The 17,881-nt window shown below is 41.1% G+C and overlaps 1 protein-coding gene across 1 annotated transcript; it reads right to left on the minus strand.

The window, feature by feature from the left end:
• Positions 1-5,110: 5,110 nt before the first annotated feature.
• PTGS2 (prostaglandin-endoperoxide synthase 2) lies at positions 5,111-17,059 on the minus strand. Its single transcript, XM_030205935.1, has 10 exons — positions 16,882-17,059; positions 14,285-14,401; positions 14,028-14,171; positions 13,763-13,906; positions 13,174-13,355; positions 10,053-10,136; positions 9,586-9,832; positions 8,072-8,358; positions 6,929-7,076; positions 5,111-6,027 (listed from the first exon to the last, which is right to left on the minus strand). The coding sequence occupies exons 1-10, from the start codon at positions 16,955-16,957 to the stop codon at positions 5,618-5,620; spliced, it is 1,839 nt and encodes a 612-aa protein (XP_030061795.1). The 5' UTR covers positions 16,958-17,059; the 3' UTR covers positions 5,111-5,617.
• Between the last annotated feature and the right edge of the window lie 822 nt (positions 17,060-17,881).

Consider the following 17,881-nt stretch of genomic DNA (forward strand, 5'->3'; position numbering starts at 1 on the left):
CTTCCTCCTGATGGTAACAAAAACGCTACTCTCCACGATACCGGCACCTGTGCATGTGTGCTGTAGACTGCCAAGCTGAAAAGAAGCATTTTCCCGCCAGCTGAAATATTTTTTTGGTGGTGGTTGGGGAGGGGGGGGGGGGGGGAGAACACTTGGTGCCCACTTGCTTAGGCCCACTCAAAATCTGTTGTCAGGCTACGCCCCTGGCCTGCCTCTGAGGAAACAGAAAGTTACATCAGAGAGGTGGGCAAGTGGCAGGGCAGCGTAAGGGAATCACTACCACCTCACCATTTGGAAAACAAAAAAAGAAGGTAGACTTGGGGAAGGGGGTTGAGAAAGGAAATGGTGAGAAGCCAGACCACAGCTGGTGTGTGTGTGTTGGGGGGAAGGTGGAAAGGAGCGATGCTGGCCCAGGAGGAAGGAGAGATGCAAGCTGTTAATCTGGCCAGCTGGCGGCGGTGGCAAGAGTTATTTATTTATTTATTTGGATTTTGCTCACACCTTTTTCAGTAGTAGCTCAAGGTGAGTTACATTCAGGTACACTGGGTATGCTGCTTCATGAACAGTGCGGCCTGAGGACATTGCCTCAGTTGCCTAATGGTAGGGCTGCCACTGTGTAGATGCTACAGGACACAAATAGGGCAATTCTGTATACTAGGGGTTGATATTTGTCTATTCATTACATGCATAAATGTTTAGAATACCATCATTTACATGCATACAGGTGGATTTATGTGCATAAATGCCAACAAGCTGCCTAAGCACCATTCTGTTATAATACGTATAACTTGCATGCGTGTACTTACAAGGGGGCATACCCAGGGGCATGGCACTGGTGAGTCCTAAACTTAATGGCTATAACTTATAGTGTACTGTAATGTACGTGCATACCTGTGGCTGGTAAAGCTGATAGCTCCTAAATGCTGGGCACGCTTATAGCCAGTTAGGCAAGTATCCTATAAAGGAAAGTAGGTTGTTACCTTTATAGAAGGGGTTCTCAACCCAGTCCTTGGGACACACCTATCCAGTCAGGTTTCAGGATACCCACAATGAATATGCATGAGATTAATTTGCATACAATGGAGGTAGTGTATGTACCTCATGCATGTTTGCTAAATCCATGTTAAATCTTCCCCATTAAGGGGCCCTTTTACTAAAGGGTTGCCATGTGAGTTAGAACGGGAGCGCTTACTGCCACCTGAATGGGTGGTGGCAAGTGCTCCATCCCAAAATGGCCATACAGCAAGTGCAAACTTACCGCATGGCCATTTTATTTTTGGCCATTTGCACCCCTACGGTAAAAGGGGCCCTGGTGCGCGGCAAAAACAGCCATGCTGATAGCACAGGGTCCCTTTTACCACAGCTTAGTAAAAAGGCCTCTCAGCTATGTAATTTTGTTCATGTCAGAATAGGTTCTACCATTTTGCCCAACACCAGTTTCAAACTTAGGGGCATGTTTACTAAGGTGCATTAGCGTTTTTAACACACCTTTAAGGTTAAGGCGCATTAAACGCTAGCATGCCTATACATTACTATCTCAACCTTAATCTAAGACAAAATCTCTGCCTGCTTGCTGACATTGCTGCCTGGATGTCTCAACGCCATCTCAAATTAAACATGGCTAAAATTGAACTTCTCATTTTCCCCCCCTAAACCCTCCTCCCCTCTTCCCCCACTCTCTATCTCTGTTAATGGCTCTCATATCCTCCCTGTCCCCTCGGCTCGTAACCTTGGAGTCATCTTCAACTCTTCTCTCTCCTTCTCTGCTCATATTCAACAAATAGCCCAAACCTGTTGCTTCTTTATCTTCAACATTAGTAAAATTCACCCCTTCATTTCTGAACACGCCACCAAAACCCTTATTCACACCCTTGTTACTTCTCGCTTGGACTATTGCAATTTACGTCTCACTGGTCTTCCGCTCAAACATCTTTCTCCTCTCCAATCTGTCCAGAATTCTGCAGCTTGACTTATTTTCCCCCAGAATCGCTATGCCCACACTAGCCCACTTCTCAAGTCTCTTCACTGGCTCCCTGTCTGCTTCCGTATACAGTTCAAACTTCTCTTACTGACCTTTAAATGCATTCACTCCATGACCCCTCCTTACCTTTCCTCTCTCATTTCTCCCTACATTCCTCCCTGTGAACTCCGCTCTCTGAGCAAGTCTCTCTTGTCATCCCCCTTCTCCTCCACCGCTAACTCCAGACTTTGTTCCTTTTATCTTGCTGCACCTTATGCTTGGAACTGTCTTCCTGAGCCCATACGTCTAGCTCCATCTCTACCTGTTTTTAAATCTATGCTGAAGGCTCACCTTTTCACTGCCGCCTTTGGCTCCTAGCCGCTACTCATTTGCCCTTTTCCTCCCCTATTCCTCTTTACCCTGTAATTCCCTTGCCCGTAATGTCTTGTCTATCTGTTTTACCTAGATTGTAAGCTCTTTGAGCAGGGACTGTCTCTCTACGTCAAATGTTCAGTGCTGCATGCATCTGGTAGCGCTATATAAATGCTATTAGTAGTAGTAGTACTATGGGCGCATTAGCGTTTAATGTGTGTTAACCAAGCTAACACACTTATAGCGCACCTTAGTAAACATAGGCATTACTGGAGACTTCATAGATGGTTTAAGGGGTCCTTTTACTAAGGTGTGCTAATGGATTTAGCGTGCATACTTTGTATTGTCATTTGAATATTTTTACTGCTGCAAGTCTATTGCTCATGTTTGATTTATTCTTATTGTACATCGCCTTGAATGAACTCCTTCATAAAGGTGGTAAATAAATCCTAACAAATTAGTGCACACCTAAGTGCCATGCAACATTTAGCACACAATAATCGTTAGCACACCTTAGTAAAAGAACACTTAAGTTTTCATAATAAATGCCATTGTTGGCACCAGATTGCTTTGAAACCCAATCTTAAACATCTGCAAATGAAATCAGTGCACACAATATTTATCAAAATAGTTTATTTCCACATCGATTGTTCAATTACAATTTAAATAAAAGTATAAATATATATTTATAAAGTACATAAATATAAATACCTACAGTAGAAAAAAATCAAGTATAGAGACACAATTTGTTTTTACATTTTGTACCACAGTATAAACAGAATCCTTGGTGGACAAATCTGTTCACTAGTGCTTTAGTTGTCTAAAATAATTACCAGATTACAGTGAAATCTTTTAGTTCAATAGTTCATTATCTTAACTATTACATATATAACAATATAAAAAGACATATATTAATACATTATCATTCATTCCTGCAGAGCTTTCAAATAAATTAAATTATACTATATAGTATAATTTACATATATTATAAACCCAAAAGAGTGCTCTCAAAGCACTGCTTCGTTTCCCAGTATCCAATCTCAACAGGGTGTACAAATAAAAATAGATAGAACAAAGTTAAATAACACATTTTTCTGTTTTTCAAGGTTCTATTTGCACTGACTGTGCCTACGTTAAACAAATTTTCCAGTACATTAAAAATGCGCAAAAATCTCCATTTTTCTCCTACAATAGTCCAGCTTCGTTAGAGAGCAGTTCTTGGAGACAGAGTGGGCCAGTTATCATATCCAAGGCTTTACAGTGTATTCTTAAGGGCCTGCGTTAAGGAAAACGCATTGTGCGCTGAGTACCAGCATGCCTGTTTAAGATCAGTTGATCCTTTTATTAAAGAAAAAAAAGAAAGAAAGCACTGTGTGGAATATCAGTGCAGTGTATCTCAGTGCTAATGTGGGCAAAGCAGGAATTTGGTCCTGGGTGCATAAGCTGCCAGATATTTTGCCCGTTTAATTTTTGTAGTAACTGGGAGGGGCTCTTGATGTGAAGAACTGGATGGCCACTTCACATCAAAGTCCGATATGAATTTCATTACCCTGCACATACATGACAGAGTTGGAGAGCCTTGCTTTTTAAACTCGGATCCATTTAACATTCTACGAATAGTATATTAATTGGCAGCAAGACTGATGAACTAATTGCCCAATATTCAAAATGATTTAGCAAGCTGCTGACCAGTTAAATCACTTGGTGGGGGCTAACTGTTAATGTTTAGTGGCACTTAATAGGTCCATTTTTCAGCGCACCTGCAAGAAAGGCCTCTTTTTTGGCCAAACATAGATGTGCGGCAAAATGAAAAATTGGCACGCGTCCATTTTGGGACTGAGACCTTACCGCCACCCATTCACTTAGCGGTAAGGTCTCACGCGTTAACCAGGTGGTAATGGTCAGCACACGTACAATGCTGATTAATGCCCTGTTAGCACCACGCATCAGAAAATAAAATATATTTTACACGGTTTACATATTGAATGCAGGCACTTATTTTGTACCTGGGGCAATGGAAGGTTATGTGAGTTGCCCAGAGTCACAAGGAGCTGCAGTGGGCATTGAACCCAGTTCACAATTATCAAAGCCTGCTGTACTAACCATTAGGCTACTCCTCCAGTCCACAAAGCTGGCTATCTTGAGGGTGTTCCAGGGGTGGAGTCAGCACTTGGGCACTTAAGTGCTGATATTCAGCCATTAAGCAGCCAGGGTTAGTGCATAAATGGGACTGCATAAATGTCTGTTTTATTGTTATACGGTAACACAAGGCCATTTAAGTATGAATATCGACTTAAGCTGCTGTATGTTAGCTGGCTTAAAAATGACTGGATATCAAAACCAAATCTGCACAGGCCCCATTAGTGTGTCAGAACTTACAAACACCTGTTCTCCACCCCCAGACCCACCCACCCCCATTGCTAAAAAATAAAAAACTATTTTTAACATGTGAGTAGTGCATGCGCAGGCAAAATCTAGTGCAGGACGCCTGTGCATGCCCCAGTGTAGTGCATTTTAACCCGCAGAAAGCACGCGTTAGTGCTTACCACAGCTTAGTAAAAGGGCCCCCTAATGTGCAAGGACTGATTACATTACACTATAAGAAACATTTGCAGTGTTGTTTTTTTTTTTACTCTTTCAAAAAACACAAATGCTGCTTCATAATAATCCATTATGATTTCTACTTCCTAATATCATCCACCATTATCCTTTCCTTTAATATTTTTAGTCTCCTGGATTACACCAATGGTCTCTAATGTTTCTCATACCTCACGCAAACACTATCTACTTTTGTCTCACCTAGAATGTAAACCGCACTGAACCCTGGAAAGGGGATATTAGCGGTATATAAGAATTGAATGGAATTGTTCACCAGCAGGACATATATGTCATAAAATGTGGCTGAAACAAACAAACAAAAGAACAAAACCAAAAAAGGAAAAAAAAGATTTTCTGTGCTTTAGAAAAAAGTCTTTGGAATTCTCATCTCTGTATGAGAGATACTAGCTTCTGCTGCAGAAGAATTTAAGGGCTCCTTTTACAAAGGCGTACTAATGTTTTTAGTGCACAATAAAAATGAGTGTGCGCTAAACGCTAAGACACCTATTATATTCCTAACGGCATCTTAGCACACGTGAATTTTTAGCACACACTATAAAACGCTAGTGCACCTTTGTAAAAGACCCCCCTAAATGCATATAACAGATTTGCCTATGCATTAAATTAAATTAAACAATAAATAAATAGAATTAGCACAAAAATAAATAAAATATCTCTGGTGAGATTCTAAAGTTCAGCTGAGCGTTCTTTTAGTAGTAATGTAGGATTTACATCATCCAGTGCGGAATTTGAGGTGCTAGCATTAATAGTTGCTGTTTCGGTAGCCTTTGGCTTCAGAACTTGGAATGAAGTGACGGGACAGTCCTTCACGTTATTGCAGACGAGGTTTTGTAACGAGGCAGTATTTACGATTTCAAAACCAACATCCCCACCGAAGGTGCTGGGCTTCCAGTATTCGGGAGAGCAGATTGCATTTCCCATGAGGCCTTTCAAGGAGAAAGGGGCACCCATTTCCACCATGGTCTCACCAAAGATTGCCCCGGGACGCGGCTTCTCCACCAGAAGACCAGGATAAAGTTCCATTGCATCGATATCGCCATACAATTTCTCTAGTTCAGTGGCCATTTCTTCCTCCCCTGAAATAGTCAAAGACAAAAACATCTCTATTAAACTTAAGAGGTTATTTTTTTTCCCCCAACAGCTACTTTTTCTACGTGGCTAGTTTTGAAAAATAGTGAGTTCTTTGAATTTATCCAGCACTGTGCATGTTATTAGTTTAAATGTACTACTTTTAGTGATCTTTGCTTAGGCATGCAACCTTGACTTTAATAACAACCATGGTCATTTGATTTTAAATTGTCTAAAGTTTTAGATACATGATACATTATAGCACTGCAAATAACTGTATCGATATACCTAAACTAACCCTAATGATCATATGCAGATACATGCTGGTTTGGGGCTTGGAGATTGTTGAAAATCTTCTTGATTTGATGGTATAGCAAAGTATCCAATCATGGTGGCTTTTGCCCCCATCTCTACACTGCTCAGTGAAGCTGCTTTCAATAATAACAAGGATAAGGTAGAAGGCACCGGACACTTGAAAAGAGAAGCAACATCAGTGCCTAATGCATTGATAAATCTGGAGCTTGCTGCCTAATTATAACTTGCTGAATCTACATTTGACGACTTTCAGTCCTTTCTATACTGAATATGAGAAAGACCAGAAAGTTCTATTCATGAGCTGCAGAGAAACCCTCCGATGCAAATTTAGGGACCCTTTTACTAAGCTATGGTAAACACTAATTTGTTCTTACTTCAGGTTAAAATCCACTACCATGGGGTGCAATCAGGTATCCTGCGGTAGTTGTGATCGGTGCACGCTACCCATACTGATACCGCAGGCCACTTAGTAAAAGGGCCCCTTAGATTGTGAATCCTCCAGAGACAGAAAAGTACCTACTATACCTGGCTGTACACTGCTTCAGTAGCTTGTGGGCTTATAAGAAACTAAATAAATGAAATAAAATTCCTTACCTGTCAGGTCTTGAAATGAGCTGAAGGGCTTTAACTGGAAGCGTTTTCTGTATTCGTTCATGGAGTGGTATCTCATCTGCCTACTTTGCTCAATTGAGGCCACAGCTACTTTCTCAACTACAAGCGGAACGTTTCGACCCCCAGCAACCTGTTGAGAAAGGAGCAAGCGGAAAATAAGGACTCTTGCCAACACTACATGCTTCAGGCTAACAGTTCTAACAAGGCTCTTCAGTAATGCTGAATAAACAAACACATAACATTGCATTCCTGGCTCTTCCACTCACCTATGGATCTGAAAATTCTTTGCAAGCCAAAATACTATAACAACACTGGTTAATTGTTAATCTGCCTGAAGTTCACATTACTAGAAGTCAGTGCTTTCTATGAGGATACTGACTTCCTGTTTGTTTAAACTGCATTAAGCTGCCATTAACACATTACTAGGTGAAGCTGTGTAAGCAGCCTTTCCCATGTGAAGCAAAAACATCTAATCTACATGTAGGCCAACTTGAATCATTCAGTTATTCTATAAAGTACTTGGCTTCTTTTAGCAGTGTTATGGTGCAGTTTACAACTGTAGACTCCATATAACATGAGGCTGGAACCTGTTTGGTTTTTCCGATTACATATTACATTGTAGACCCAGATTAATTTATAATATGGTCAAATATCTTGGACTCCAATGTCCACGTTATATGGGGTCTACTAAAAATGGACCAGTCAGCAGCTTTATAAAAGGGGACACTTCAATGGATAATGCCCTTTTAATTATCACACCCTTTTAAAAATTATTTTAACATAAATACAAATCAATGCCTCATAAGTTCATTATTTTCTAAAGCATTGTTTCTCAAGCTGGTCCTGGCACATCAACTTAGCCAGTCTGGTTTCCAAAATATCTAGAATGAATATGCATGAGATAGATTTGCATGTATTGCCTCTGTTGCATGTAAATCTATCTCATACATATTCATTGTGGATATCCTGAAGTCAGATTGGCTAAAAGGTGCTCCAGGACCGGCCTAAGACACATTGTTCGAAAGAGCTTCTACCTGGGAAAATCTATTCTGAAAACAGAACTTCATCTGTCTGAATTATTGCTCTAACCATTATGACTAGAGAGGTCAGAGGAGAACTACTCACTCTTCCAGCGATTTGTCTAGAGAAAGACTCAACCATCTGAGATACTCCATGTTCCAGCATGACTGAGTTGTTGTACATGAACTGCTTGTAGTTGTACTCTTTGTCTTGAATCTGGAAAGTATCAGGGAGCAGAGGATGCCAGTGGTAAAGAGTGTTGAACTCTGCAGCAATTCGATTCTGGTACTGGAAGCGCTGGTTGAACAGCAGTTCTGGGTCAAATTTCAGCTTAAAATGGTAGCCGCTCAGGTGCTGTACATAGTCTTCAATGACAATCTTGATGGTCTCACCTGTTGGCCAAATAGGGCAAGAAAATAAGCATTCGCTCAAATGGCAAAGCAGGCATAGGCTTACATACACAAGTTCCTGATGCTCAATAATTTCTAAATTCTTATCTTCTCAAAATATTCAGGTCACTTTCTCTTTATGCTAGCAGAACTAAGGGACCCTTTTACCAAACTGCAGTCAGGTCATTCCTGTGCTCTAAGGCCATTTTCTGCATTTGTAAGGCGCCAGATTCTATATAAGGCGCTTTAAAAAATCCACGTGGTAAACATTTCCATCCATAGCCACGCTCCTTTTGAACTACATGCATTAGAATTTAGTTGCAGTTTATAACAGAATATGTTTAGTGAGTTATGCATGCAAATTTTAATTACTCTCAATTAGTGCTCATTATTGTTTGTTAAGTGTTGTTATCAGTGGGTGGTGGTAAGGGTTCCCTGCCATATAACCATGCGGTAAGAGTTCTCTTACCGCATGGTCATGTGTGTCAGGGGGCTTTTTTTACCAGCTACGGCAAAAAGGGCCCTGGTGCACAGGAAAAATGACCCCCACCGCTAGCGTAGAGTCCTTTTTCCCGCAGCTTGGTAAAACGACCCTTAGTGCCCAGCAATGTAGCTGCATTAACCGATTAAGATGTCTACTCTCTACCCCCAGACCTGCCATCAGCACTAGTGCGTGGGAAACACTCTCCGATCATAAAATTACCGTTGGATGTCTGAGTGCATCCTGTGGTGAGGCCTTTTTTGCTGCAGTAAGCGCACATTAATGCTTACCACAGCTTAGTAAAAAGATCCCTAAGAGTATAAAAGAAGTCTAGAAAGGAACTAGCTTGGTGGATTAAATGCAAGGTTCCCATTACATCAATTGTTTATTAGTGAATCTTCTAATAAGGTCTCGATATTATAAAAAGCACGTTGGCCAAGAGTTATTAAATCTTGTCGTCTGAAGACCTAATCAAAGATGCACTGTGACAGTGCTAGGAAGAGAGTTATGAAATGAGATTTCCTCTTACATGGTTTATTGCCATATGCAGTTCCTAAAGAAATCCTACTGCAGATTGCTAGACTGGCTGCAATTTCTGGTTCCTCTTTGAGCAACTCCATTAAAGCAATGGTGTTTCCTGTGGTTGCCTACAGGATGCCACATTTGTGTATGCAAGGTAGGACTTGCATCTATTGGTTGTGTTATCATGCAAAAAAAATAATGGTTTTAATCTGTTTCTGGTTACTCACCTGTTAAAATAAGTCGAGTGGTTTGGAATATGCGCTCATCATCCCATTCAGGGTGCTCGTTTTTAAGAACATCACAGACCCGATTGTGCTCCCTAAGCCATATTGTGGCATACATCATTAATCCTGGAACCAAACCAAACACTTCCTGCCCCACAGCAAATTTTAGATGCTGAGGAATATGGGGAGGATATATCATTTCCACTTGTGTATCTTGAACTGTTGGAGGGTACATCTCGCCATCAATCATCTGAAGTTGAAACAAATAAAATTAACACATTAATACTCGAAGTGTACATTATTGACTCAGTGTGGGCATTGCAAATTCATCCAACAGCATGGTCATCACCAATAAAGTCTACTCCATCCACAAGCCTATTCCATTGTTTAAGTAAGAAAATCTTGCACTACTGTCAAAATATTTTGAGCGTGATTTCAGTTTGTGTTAGCATTGAAGGAAGTTGTTTTACCTGGTATTTCAGCTTTCCATCTTTAAAAAGACGTAGTTTGTGCTGCCGGTCCAAAGTCTCCCCATAGACGTGACTCAAGTCAACCTGATAAATAATTGGAGAATGAAATTTAGATTTCAACTACAGTTCTGGCGATTTATATTTGAAGTCACAAAAAAGAGGGAATACAGCATACAAAAGCAACCAACCAAACAAACAAACAAACAAAGCAACACTGGGCCTTCAGGATTGAGAAAAATGTAGTCCTTTATTTATGATGAAGACCTGACACGGGCCGTGTTTCGGCGTATAAATGCCTGCATCAGGGGTCAAAGGACTCCTATAGGTCAGCTAATTGTCTAGTGAACAAGGATGTGGAATAAACAATCAGGATATATTTCTTGCTGTTTGACCAGCTCGTTAGTCGCACTTGAAGATATTTCAGTATTCTGAAGACTATTTCACTGGATAAGTATAAAGGCCTAAAGTTACTAAAAAGCACACGCTCCATTTCATACAACGGGACTTATTTAGTAATAATACGCACGAATCACATTAGTGCAAACCAGTGCAGTACTTCACTTCAGTAAATCTAGCCTACAGTGTTATTGGGACATGTAACTGATAGAGCAGTGGATATCTGGGAAGGTGAAATCCTAGCAGTAAAGGCACCATTATATTAAGTTTAAAATGTAGTTAGTTTGATCAAAGGTATCACTGGGGTCCTTTTGCAAAGCTGTGGTAAGTAGTAGTACGCACTTAGGGGCCCTTTTACTAAACGGTTGCCACGTGGCAACCTGGAACTACCATCGGCCCAATATGGCTGCCAGCGGTAGTTCTGCCTTGAGAGTTCGCCATTTCCAGCACTATGAAAAATACCTCCATAATTTCTAGTGTGGTGCTGACCTGGCAGTAATCAGGCAGCACCATACGCTACACAGTTACTGCCGGGTTGCTGTGGGAGCCCTTACTGCCACCTCTGTGATAAAAAGGGCCCTTGCATGTGGCAAAAATGGACCATATTTGTATTTTAATGACAGAGGAGGCGTGCCAGGGGGCAGAGAGGGGGCGTGCCAATATCGATCAGTTAGTTTACTACATTAGCAAACAGCGATTAATTTAAAAAAAATTGTGAAATCGTCTATTTTACTGCAGTGGTAGAAAGTGGACTTCAGGTCGTCTCTCCTTCCCTGACCTGGGCCCGCCTCCGTCTGACATAAGTAACCTATGTCAGACAGGGGTGGGCCCAGGTCAGGAAAGGAGAGAGACTTCCTGAAGACTCAGCGGCGATCAGATGTTCTTCTTGCCCGTGCAGCACCTTCACACAGAGGTGAGAGGCGCTTCGCGGGCCCAGTAATGCGGAGGGGGGGCCCGGTGGAGGGGGGGAGCGGCGGTGACGACCTCGGGGGGGCAGCGGGGGCAGGGCACAGGGGTGGAGGATGGTGGGAGGCGGAGCTGTGGGAGAGTAGAGAGAAAGGAAGAGAGGAATGGAGGGGGCCGGGCGGGGGCTGCTAAAGTTTGAATTTTTCATGCAGGGGAGCAGCAGGGACCTCGGGCGTGGGGGGCAAGGCCATCCATACAGGATGCTCCTGACGAGCGCCTTTTGCACCCTCCCGATCCGTTTTTGATTTTCGTTTTTTGTTTTGATTTTCTATTTTAATGCAAGGGGAAACCTATGAAGTACTGCATCCACCTTGTCGTTCTTTATTGGTAGCGTTTTTATTTAATCTCACTTATATTTTCAAACATGCCAGTTTGGATTTTTATGCTGCAGGGGGAATCGGGGAGCAGCGGCGTGTCTGTATGACAGCTGAGGCCTTAACAACAGCTCTGACCTCACGTTAAATATATCGCGGTAAATGATTCGGTGCAATCGTCGGTATGGTTAGTGCATTCCGAATCGTCCACATTACAATGGTAGTTACTTGTTTGTGTTAGCTTCTAGCTTCGTCGGAAAAAGGCCTTTAATGCATGCTACGGTTAAAAATTTCTTTGTTAAAGGGTCGTTAAAGTTTAGTGCATCTGGGCCTTAGAGTGCAGGACAAGGGTATGCTAAGACCACTTTTTCCCACACCTTTGTAAAAGGACCCCGCTGTCTTTTAATACAGCTATGTAAAATCAGAGTTAAATTCACTTGTGTCAGGCTTTTATACTGCTCTAATGCACAATACTCTAATTATTTGACTCTTCTGCACTAAAATCGAATGCACTTGTATGTTACCGGTCACTAGTTTTTCATTAGGGTTTTCACACCTACGAAAGGGATTTTTCAGATTTAGAAAGCCACAGTATAGCAGGGTACAGGGTAGAGGTGTGTTCAGGGTAACATTTTTGAGCCTTTTTTTTTATTTTTGGACCTTGTTTTGCTTTGTTTCACACATGCATGGCAATAACATTTTTCATGTTCAAAAATTGACTTTGCACATGTCAGTTGTTAGGTTGACATGTATTAAATTGATCCAGTGTGTCCTAGATTTCATAAAGCACATGTGTGAATCAAATATGCTAAGATATATACATTCCTAATCCTACAATTTGTAGGAATAATTTTTAATGCGTTTTATTTTATAGGATTTTTGGCTACTTTAAATAATTCTTGTAGTTCAAAATGTGCCCATTTACTTTTTTACCTACTTGCAATGAAACAATGGAAAGAGGTATCTCCTATCTTTCTTATTTCCAACCATCACTAAGAGTTTGTAGCTAGCCAGAAGGTTTCTATGTTCAGCAAATAAGTAAACAACAGGCCCTGCTGGTACAAATTTCATCCCCTTGACTGACTGATTTAATAGCAACAGCTAAGCACCAGGAAACCATTTACTATAAATGAATTAGAGTCATTAGCTATTAAAAGCACAGGCTATTAGCACTGAAGTATTTTTGGGTGGATAGCATTAGTTTTGTAGGGCTACTGAGAGAAATGAAGTATTATATGCTTCAATAAAGACATTGGTTTGTCCATGATTAGCTGGGTAAATGCATATTTATATTAAAGAGCTTTTTATAATGTGAGAAATATACTATCCATTATGGTTTCTTTTACAGTGCAATTAAAATCTAAAAAGCCTTCACTTCCAGTCTTCTGTGATTTGTCTTCACATTTACAGTAAATTGTTAGTTTATTTTTGTTCTCCATTCTTACCCCATGACCTAATCCTTTCGTGAAGGCGGCTCCTTTCTTAGTGTCTGTCTTAAAGAACTGATGAGTAAAATGCTGAGCGAAGAAGGCGAACATGATGTTTGTACCCTGGGGATCAGGAATAAATTTCCTTCTGAGCAGAAATTTTTCCACTATGACTTTGGCATCTGGCAGTTCCTTCTTTCCTGTAAATGAAAACAGTAAAGTTGTAGCATCAGGTTTATAGGTTGGTTCTTCCTTCCCATTAGAAAACTAAGTTGTTTTAAGACGCAATGCCAGTCCACTTGTTTCCAAAGAACACAATAAATATTTTGCTATCATTTAGAAGCAAGTAAATGTTTCACTGCACTTAGAAAAGGCTACAGTAAAAATATTTGCTTAATTTGGATTTATACTGGAAAAGCTGAATTTCAAGTAGCCATGTTGGCCCAGGAGAATATAGATGGGCCAAATTTTTCGAAATGGTTATTCGTTTACTAGCGGCTGGTAAAAGTATAACTCTTAACACCGCAGATTTTCAAAGTCATTATACTCTAGCCACTCATCTGACAAAGTGGATTCTGATCGTGGTCTTTAACAAAAGACGGATTACCTTTCACTCCCATGGGGGTTGGACAGTCATGTCCTACAGGAGGAAGAGTCCTGGTGTAGTATGAGAGATTGGAATAGGCTTCCCAACTCTTGTAAGCGTAGTCACTGTTATAGGTGGGTGGACTGTCGATCAAATGTGACCTGGCTAAAACATAAAAGGAACAAGAGACTGTTATTGTCTGGGAAGTTCCTTATGTCAGCTGCCATAAATTCAAAATGTCTGTTACAGCTTCATCATAGTGCAAGATAAGGAAAGAGCTACTTACACGTCAGTACATATCGCATGATGGTGTCTCGGAGAAAAGGAATATTGTTGATTATATTCCAAACTCCTTTGAAGTGGGTCAGGATGTAGTGAACTGTGTTGGGGCTGGGCTTCAATGTTAATCTCAGCCAGGTCCGAAATTCCGCTGATAGAGAGGAGAAAAGAGTGAAGTGAGTTAAACAGGCGCAAATGCAAAGGAATGCCATGGTTTGTGCATTTTTTGACTTCAGGCTTTGCTAAGATACTCTTCATACTCACGGGTAGAGCAGGTATCTCCATAAAAGCCTGTCCTGGTGCAGTCACATTTGTACTTGTCAAAGCCCACTGTCATACACACCCCTTGATTCTGACAGGGGTTGGAGCAGCAAGGATTAGCTGAAAAACAGGGAAAGCACAGTTACCCAAACAGTAAAACGTTTTCTCTCTCTCTCTCTCTCTTTTTTTTTTCTTTTTGGCAACTCAAAAATCATTTATTCAAGGGAGATTTTATCAAGACTTTTATTTGAAATGCAAACAGCTTTCCTGCTGTGATTTTGAATCAAAGGTGATTTTAACCCTCCTGTACAATAGTTTATCACACTGAAGTAACCTGACACTAGTGTTTAAATCTCCTTAGTGACCATAAAGAAGTTAAAGAGAACCCAACCAAACATTAAAATACAGTAAAGTCCAGGCACTAGAGAAACAATTCTCTAAATAAAGTTGCTATTCCATGAACTTTTACACTAAAAATGCATTACAAGTATAGAAGATTATATATATACACATTTCTATACTCCTTCCTAGTTTTATACAATGAATGTTTAAGTAAAGTTGTCATATATGATGGTTATTAAGCACAGTGAACTAAAGTGCGTATTAGCTACCTATGGACTTTCACTCCCCAAAGATATGCAAAGTATACGCAATGCTTCATGTATACTTTCTATATACTGTCAGAAAACACTGGTCTCACACAAACCAAACCAAAATAAGAGTGAGACTAAAATAATGACATGGTTTTTAAAATAATATGTTTATTCAATAATTTTGATGTATTCCTTTGCCCCTCTCTCTCTCTCTCTAATTAAACTATCTATGGTATTATAGCCACACTAAGGGCCCTGTTTACTAAGCCTCGCCGTGTACGCGCTAATGCTAGAGACACTCATATATTCCTATGGGTGTCTCTAGCATTAGCGCATGCTAATTTTTAGAGGGCGCTAAAAGGTTAGCATGCCTACAGCACAGCTTAGTATACAGGGACCTAAGTTAGGGGGGCTTTTACAAAGGGTGTCTCTAGTGTTTAGCGTGTTCTAATTTTTAGCATGCTAAGGGTCCCTTTTATTAAGCTGCATAAGCGTCTACACACGCCCAACCCGTGCCAAAATGGAGTTACCGCCCGGCTACCGTGTGGCTCTTGCAGTAATTTCAATTTTGGTGCATGTCCGATATGTACATCTGAAAAATAATTTTTAGCTTTGGACGTGCATATTGGATGCGCGCCAAGTGGCATTTCACGCACGTAGGTCATTACCGCCCAGTTACCGTGTGAGACTGTACCACTAGGTAAATGTCTGGTGGTAAGGTGTCAGACCCAAAATGGACGCAAAGCAATGTTCATTTTACCGCATGTCCATTTTCGGCAAAAATTTAAAAAAGGCATTTTTGTAGGTGCGCTGAAAAACAATTCTGAAAAAATGTGTACCACAAGCCATTTTCAGTGCACCTTAGTAAAAGGACCCCTTAAAATGCTAGAGTGCCTTTGTAAAGGGACACCAATGTTATTTCTGACATGAGTTCTAGTGTAGTGTTAGTTCTGCTTCCAGGAGCCCTTAAGACATCATTCACAGTATGGTGCTCATAACCACTCCTTTTACTTTAATTACAACTCCTGGCAAAGAACTTTTCAGTGGCAAATGCATAATACAGTATTGGCGCTCTTTAATTACTCAGTAGAAATGTAAGGGTTTCAACTAAATAAACCTGGTGTGGGCAATTATACAGTTTCCAACAATTCCACCAGACTAAAAAGTATAAACCAACTAAAGAACTTTTTTTTTGCTATTTTTAAATTGCAGTGCTCAGTAGTGCTGTAGTGTCTTTTAAACCAAATGTCTCTGGATTGGAACTGCAGCCCTGACACTTATCTTAGCTGTTTGTCGAGAGTGCTCTGTCTGCAGTGCCTCCAGAACACCCGTGGTTAGTGCATGGTGATTAGCAGGGAGGTGTGAGCAGAGTAATCTCTCCCGTTTTATTTAACAGATTTTACATACATCCCCTTGAAAAGGCTTGAAAATGTGAAACATGGCTTCACCTTGGGGATAAGGACAGAGAGCCGGTTGTTTTAATCAGGGTGTTCTGGAGGTACTGCAGACCGAGCACTCTCCAACAAACAGCTAAGTGTCATCAGTATTACACCTTTGTTTCCCAGCAGGGAATGCTTAATGCTGTGAGAATTGGAAGGCAGGGAGGGTGAGTGCTATGATGTGTGATATTAGATATTCGGCAGTTTAAAAGTGTAGGCTAAATACACCAGAAGACCACAAACGCAATGGAAAAAAAATTACATCATCACAGAACCAAAGCTTTCCAAACTAGGATAATATTTAACTGAAGAGCAGGAAGTGGGAGTTAGTGATTATAAAACAAAAACCCAGTTTTCTAGGAAATACTAGCTAAAACACACTTCTTCATAAGCTGCCAGGGAGTTCCACTTCCACCTGAGAATTACAATGAGACCCAAAATATCCAGAACGTAGCACTAAAACGGACATTTAACTATTATGCACCCCCAAAATAAAGAAAGGAAAAAGGGACAAAGGCACATGTTCCTGATAGAAATCAATCTTGAAGGAGATGTGAACAACACTCACCTGCTTGGCTGGCAGCAATCACAATGCCCAATAAAACGCTTAGGGAAATCATTCCAGTGTTTAGAGGTTGTCGCATGTTAGTCCGGAACTGCTGTTTCTGCTAGTGCGCGTTACTGGATGCAGCAGCAAATGGAAGAGTCTCTTTCTAGTGCACCGGAGCTGCTGCAGTGCTGTAATTCTGACCCACTGGCTTCTCTTCCTTTTTATATAGGAGACACCAGTTGCACAACCTGCCCAGTTTGAAGTGACTCGGAGGTTTTCCAAAGGAAGGAGGGCGGGCTCTTGTATTGCCTAGGGGACTGGTATCATTTGCTTTCTCTCTATTGATTGCCAGATGGTTTCTATCTAAACTTTCGGAACCAGACGGACATGCTTGTCAAATTGTGAAGGAAATCAGCCGTCACGTTTAAAGCTGATCTCCCAGAGTTTATTTGTAGATGTATAGAAGCTGTTTCTTCCCCCTCCTGTCTACAAAGTTTCACCATCATTTCTAAATAGAAAGATACTGGTACATTTATGAGGGCTGACTTGTCTTTAGACTCCGTGGGTGGAGGGATTCTGTTCAGACTGTAGTTTAGTTACTTCCACAAGAACGGATTGCATATTTATGCTTCCTGAAAAACGATGCAGATGCTCTTTATGTAACAAGGATGGATGAAAAGTAAAAAAGTGAAAAGTACATGAATACATGCCAAGCAAAAGGCACACCAATAGCAGAACATACAATTCCCTCTGTATACAATACGCAACAGAAATTCACAAGAATGAAGGGGCCGAGAGCTTGTCTCGACGGACCCCGTTAAATGAGGGCCGGGACCCATCAGGAAGGTTCTGGGGCAGCGGGATGGGGGGGGGGGGGGGTGGAGGAGAGACGACGTCCACGGGTTATGGTGTGGTCAAGGAGACAGAGGATTGGCAGATAACGAAAAGCGGGCGGGTTTAACAGGTCAGACGGCAGAGGATAGGCCAGATGGGGAAAAATGGGGTAGTCCTTGAAGGG

This window comes from Microcaecilia unicolor, chromosome 6 (genome assembly GCF_901765095.1).
Source record: "Microcaecilia unicolor chromosome 6, aMicUni1.1, whole genome shotgun sequence".
Lineage (NCBI taxonomy): Eukaryota > Metazoa > Chordata > Amphibia > Gymnophiona > Siphonopidae > Microcaecilia > Microcaecilia unicolor.

Bases quoted from the DNA above. Each gene is read 5' to 3' on its own strand.
- PTGS2 (XM_030205935.1), bottom strand. From the start codon at position 16,957: ATGCGACAACCTCTAAACACTGGAATGATTTCCCTAAGCGTTTTATTG. The intron at 13,907-14,027 runs GTAAGTAGCTCT...TTTATGTTTTAG, and splicing joins CATGCGATATGTACTGACGT to CCAGGTCACATTTGATCGAC. The intron at 6,028-6,928 runs GTAAGGAATTTT...TGACTATTTCAG, and splicing joins CTCATTTCAAGACCTGACAG to GGGAGGAAGAAATGGCCACT.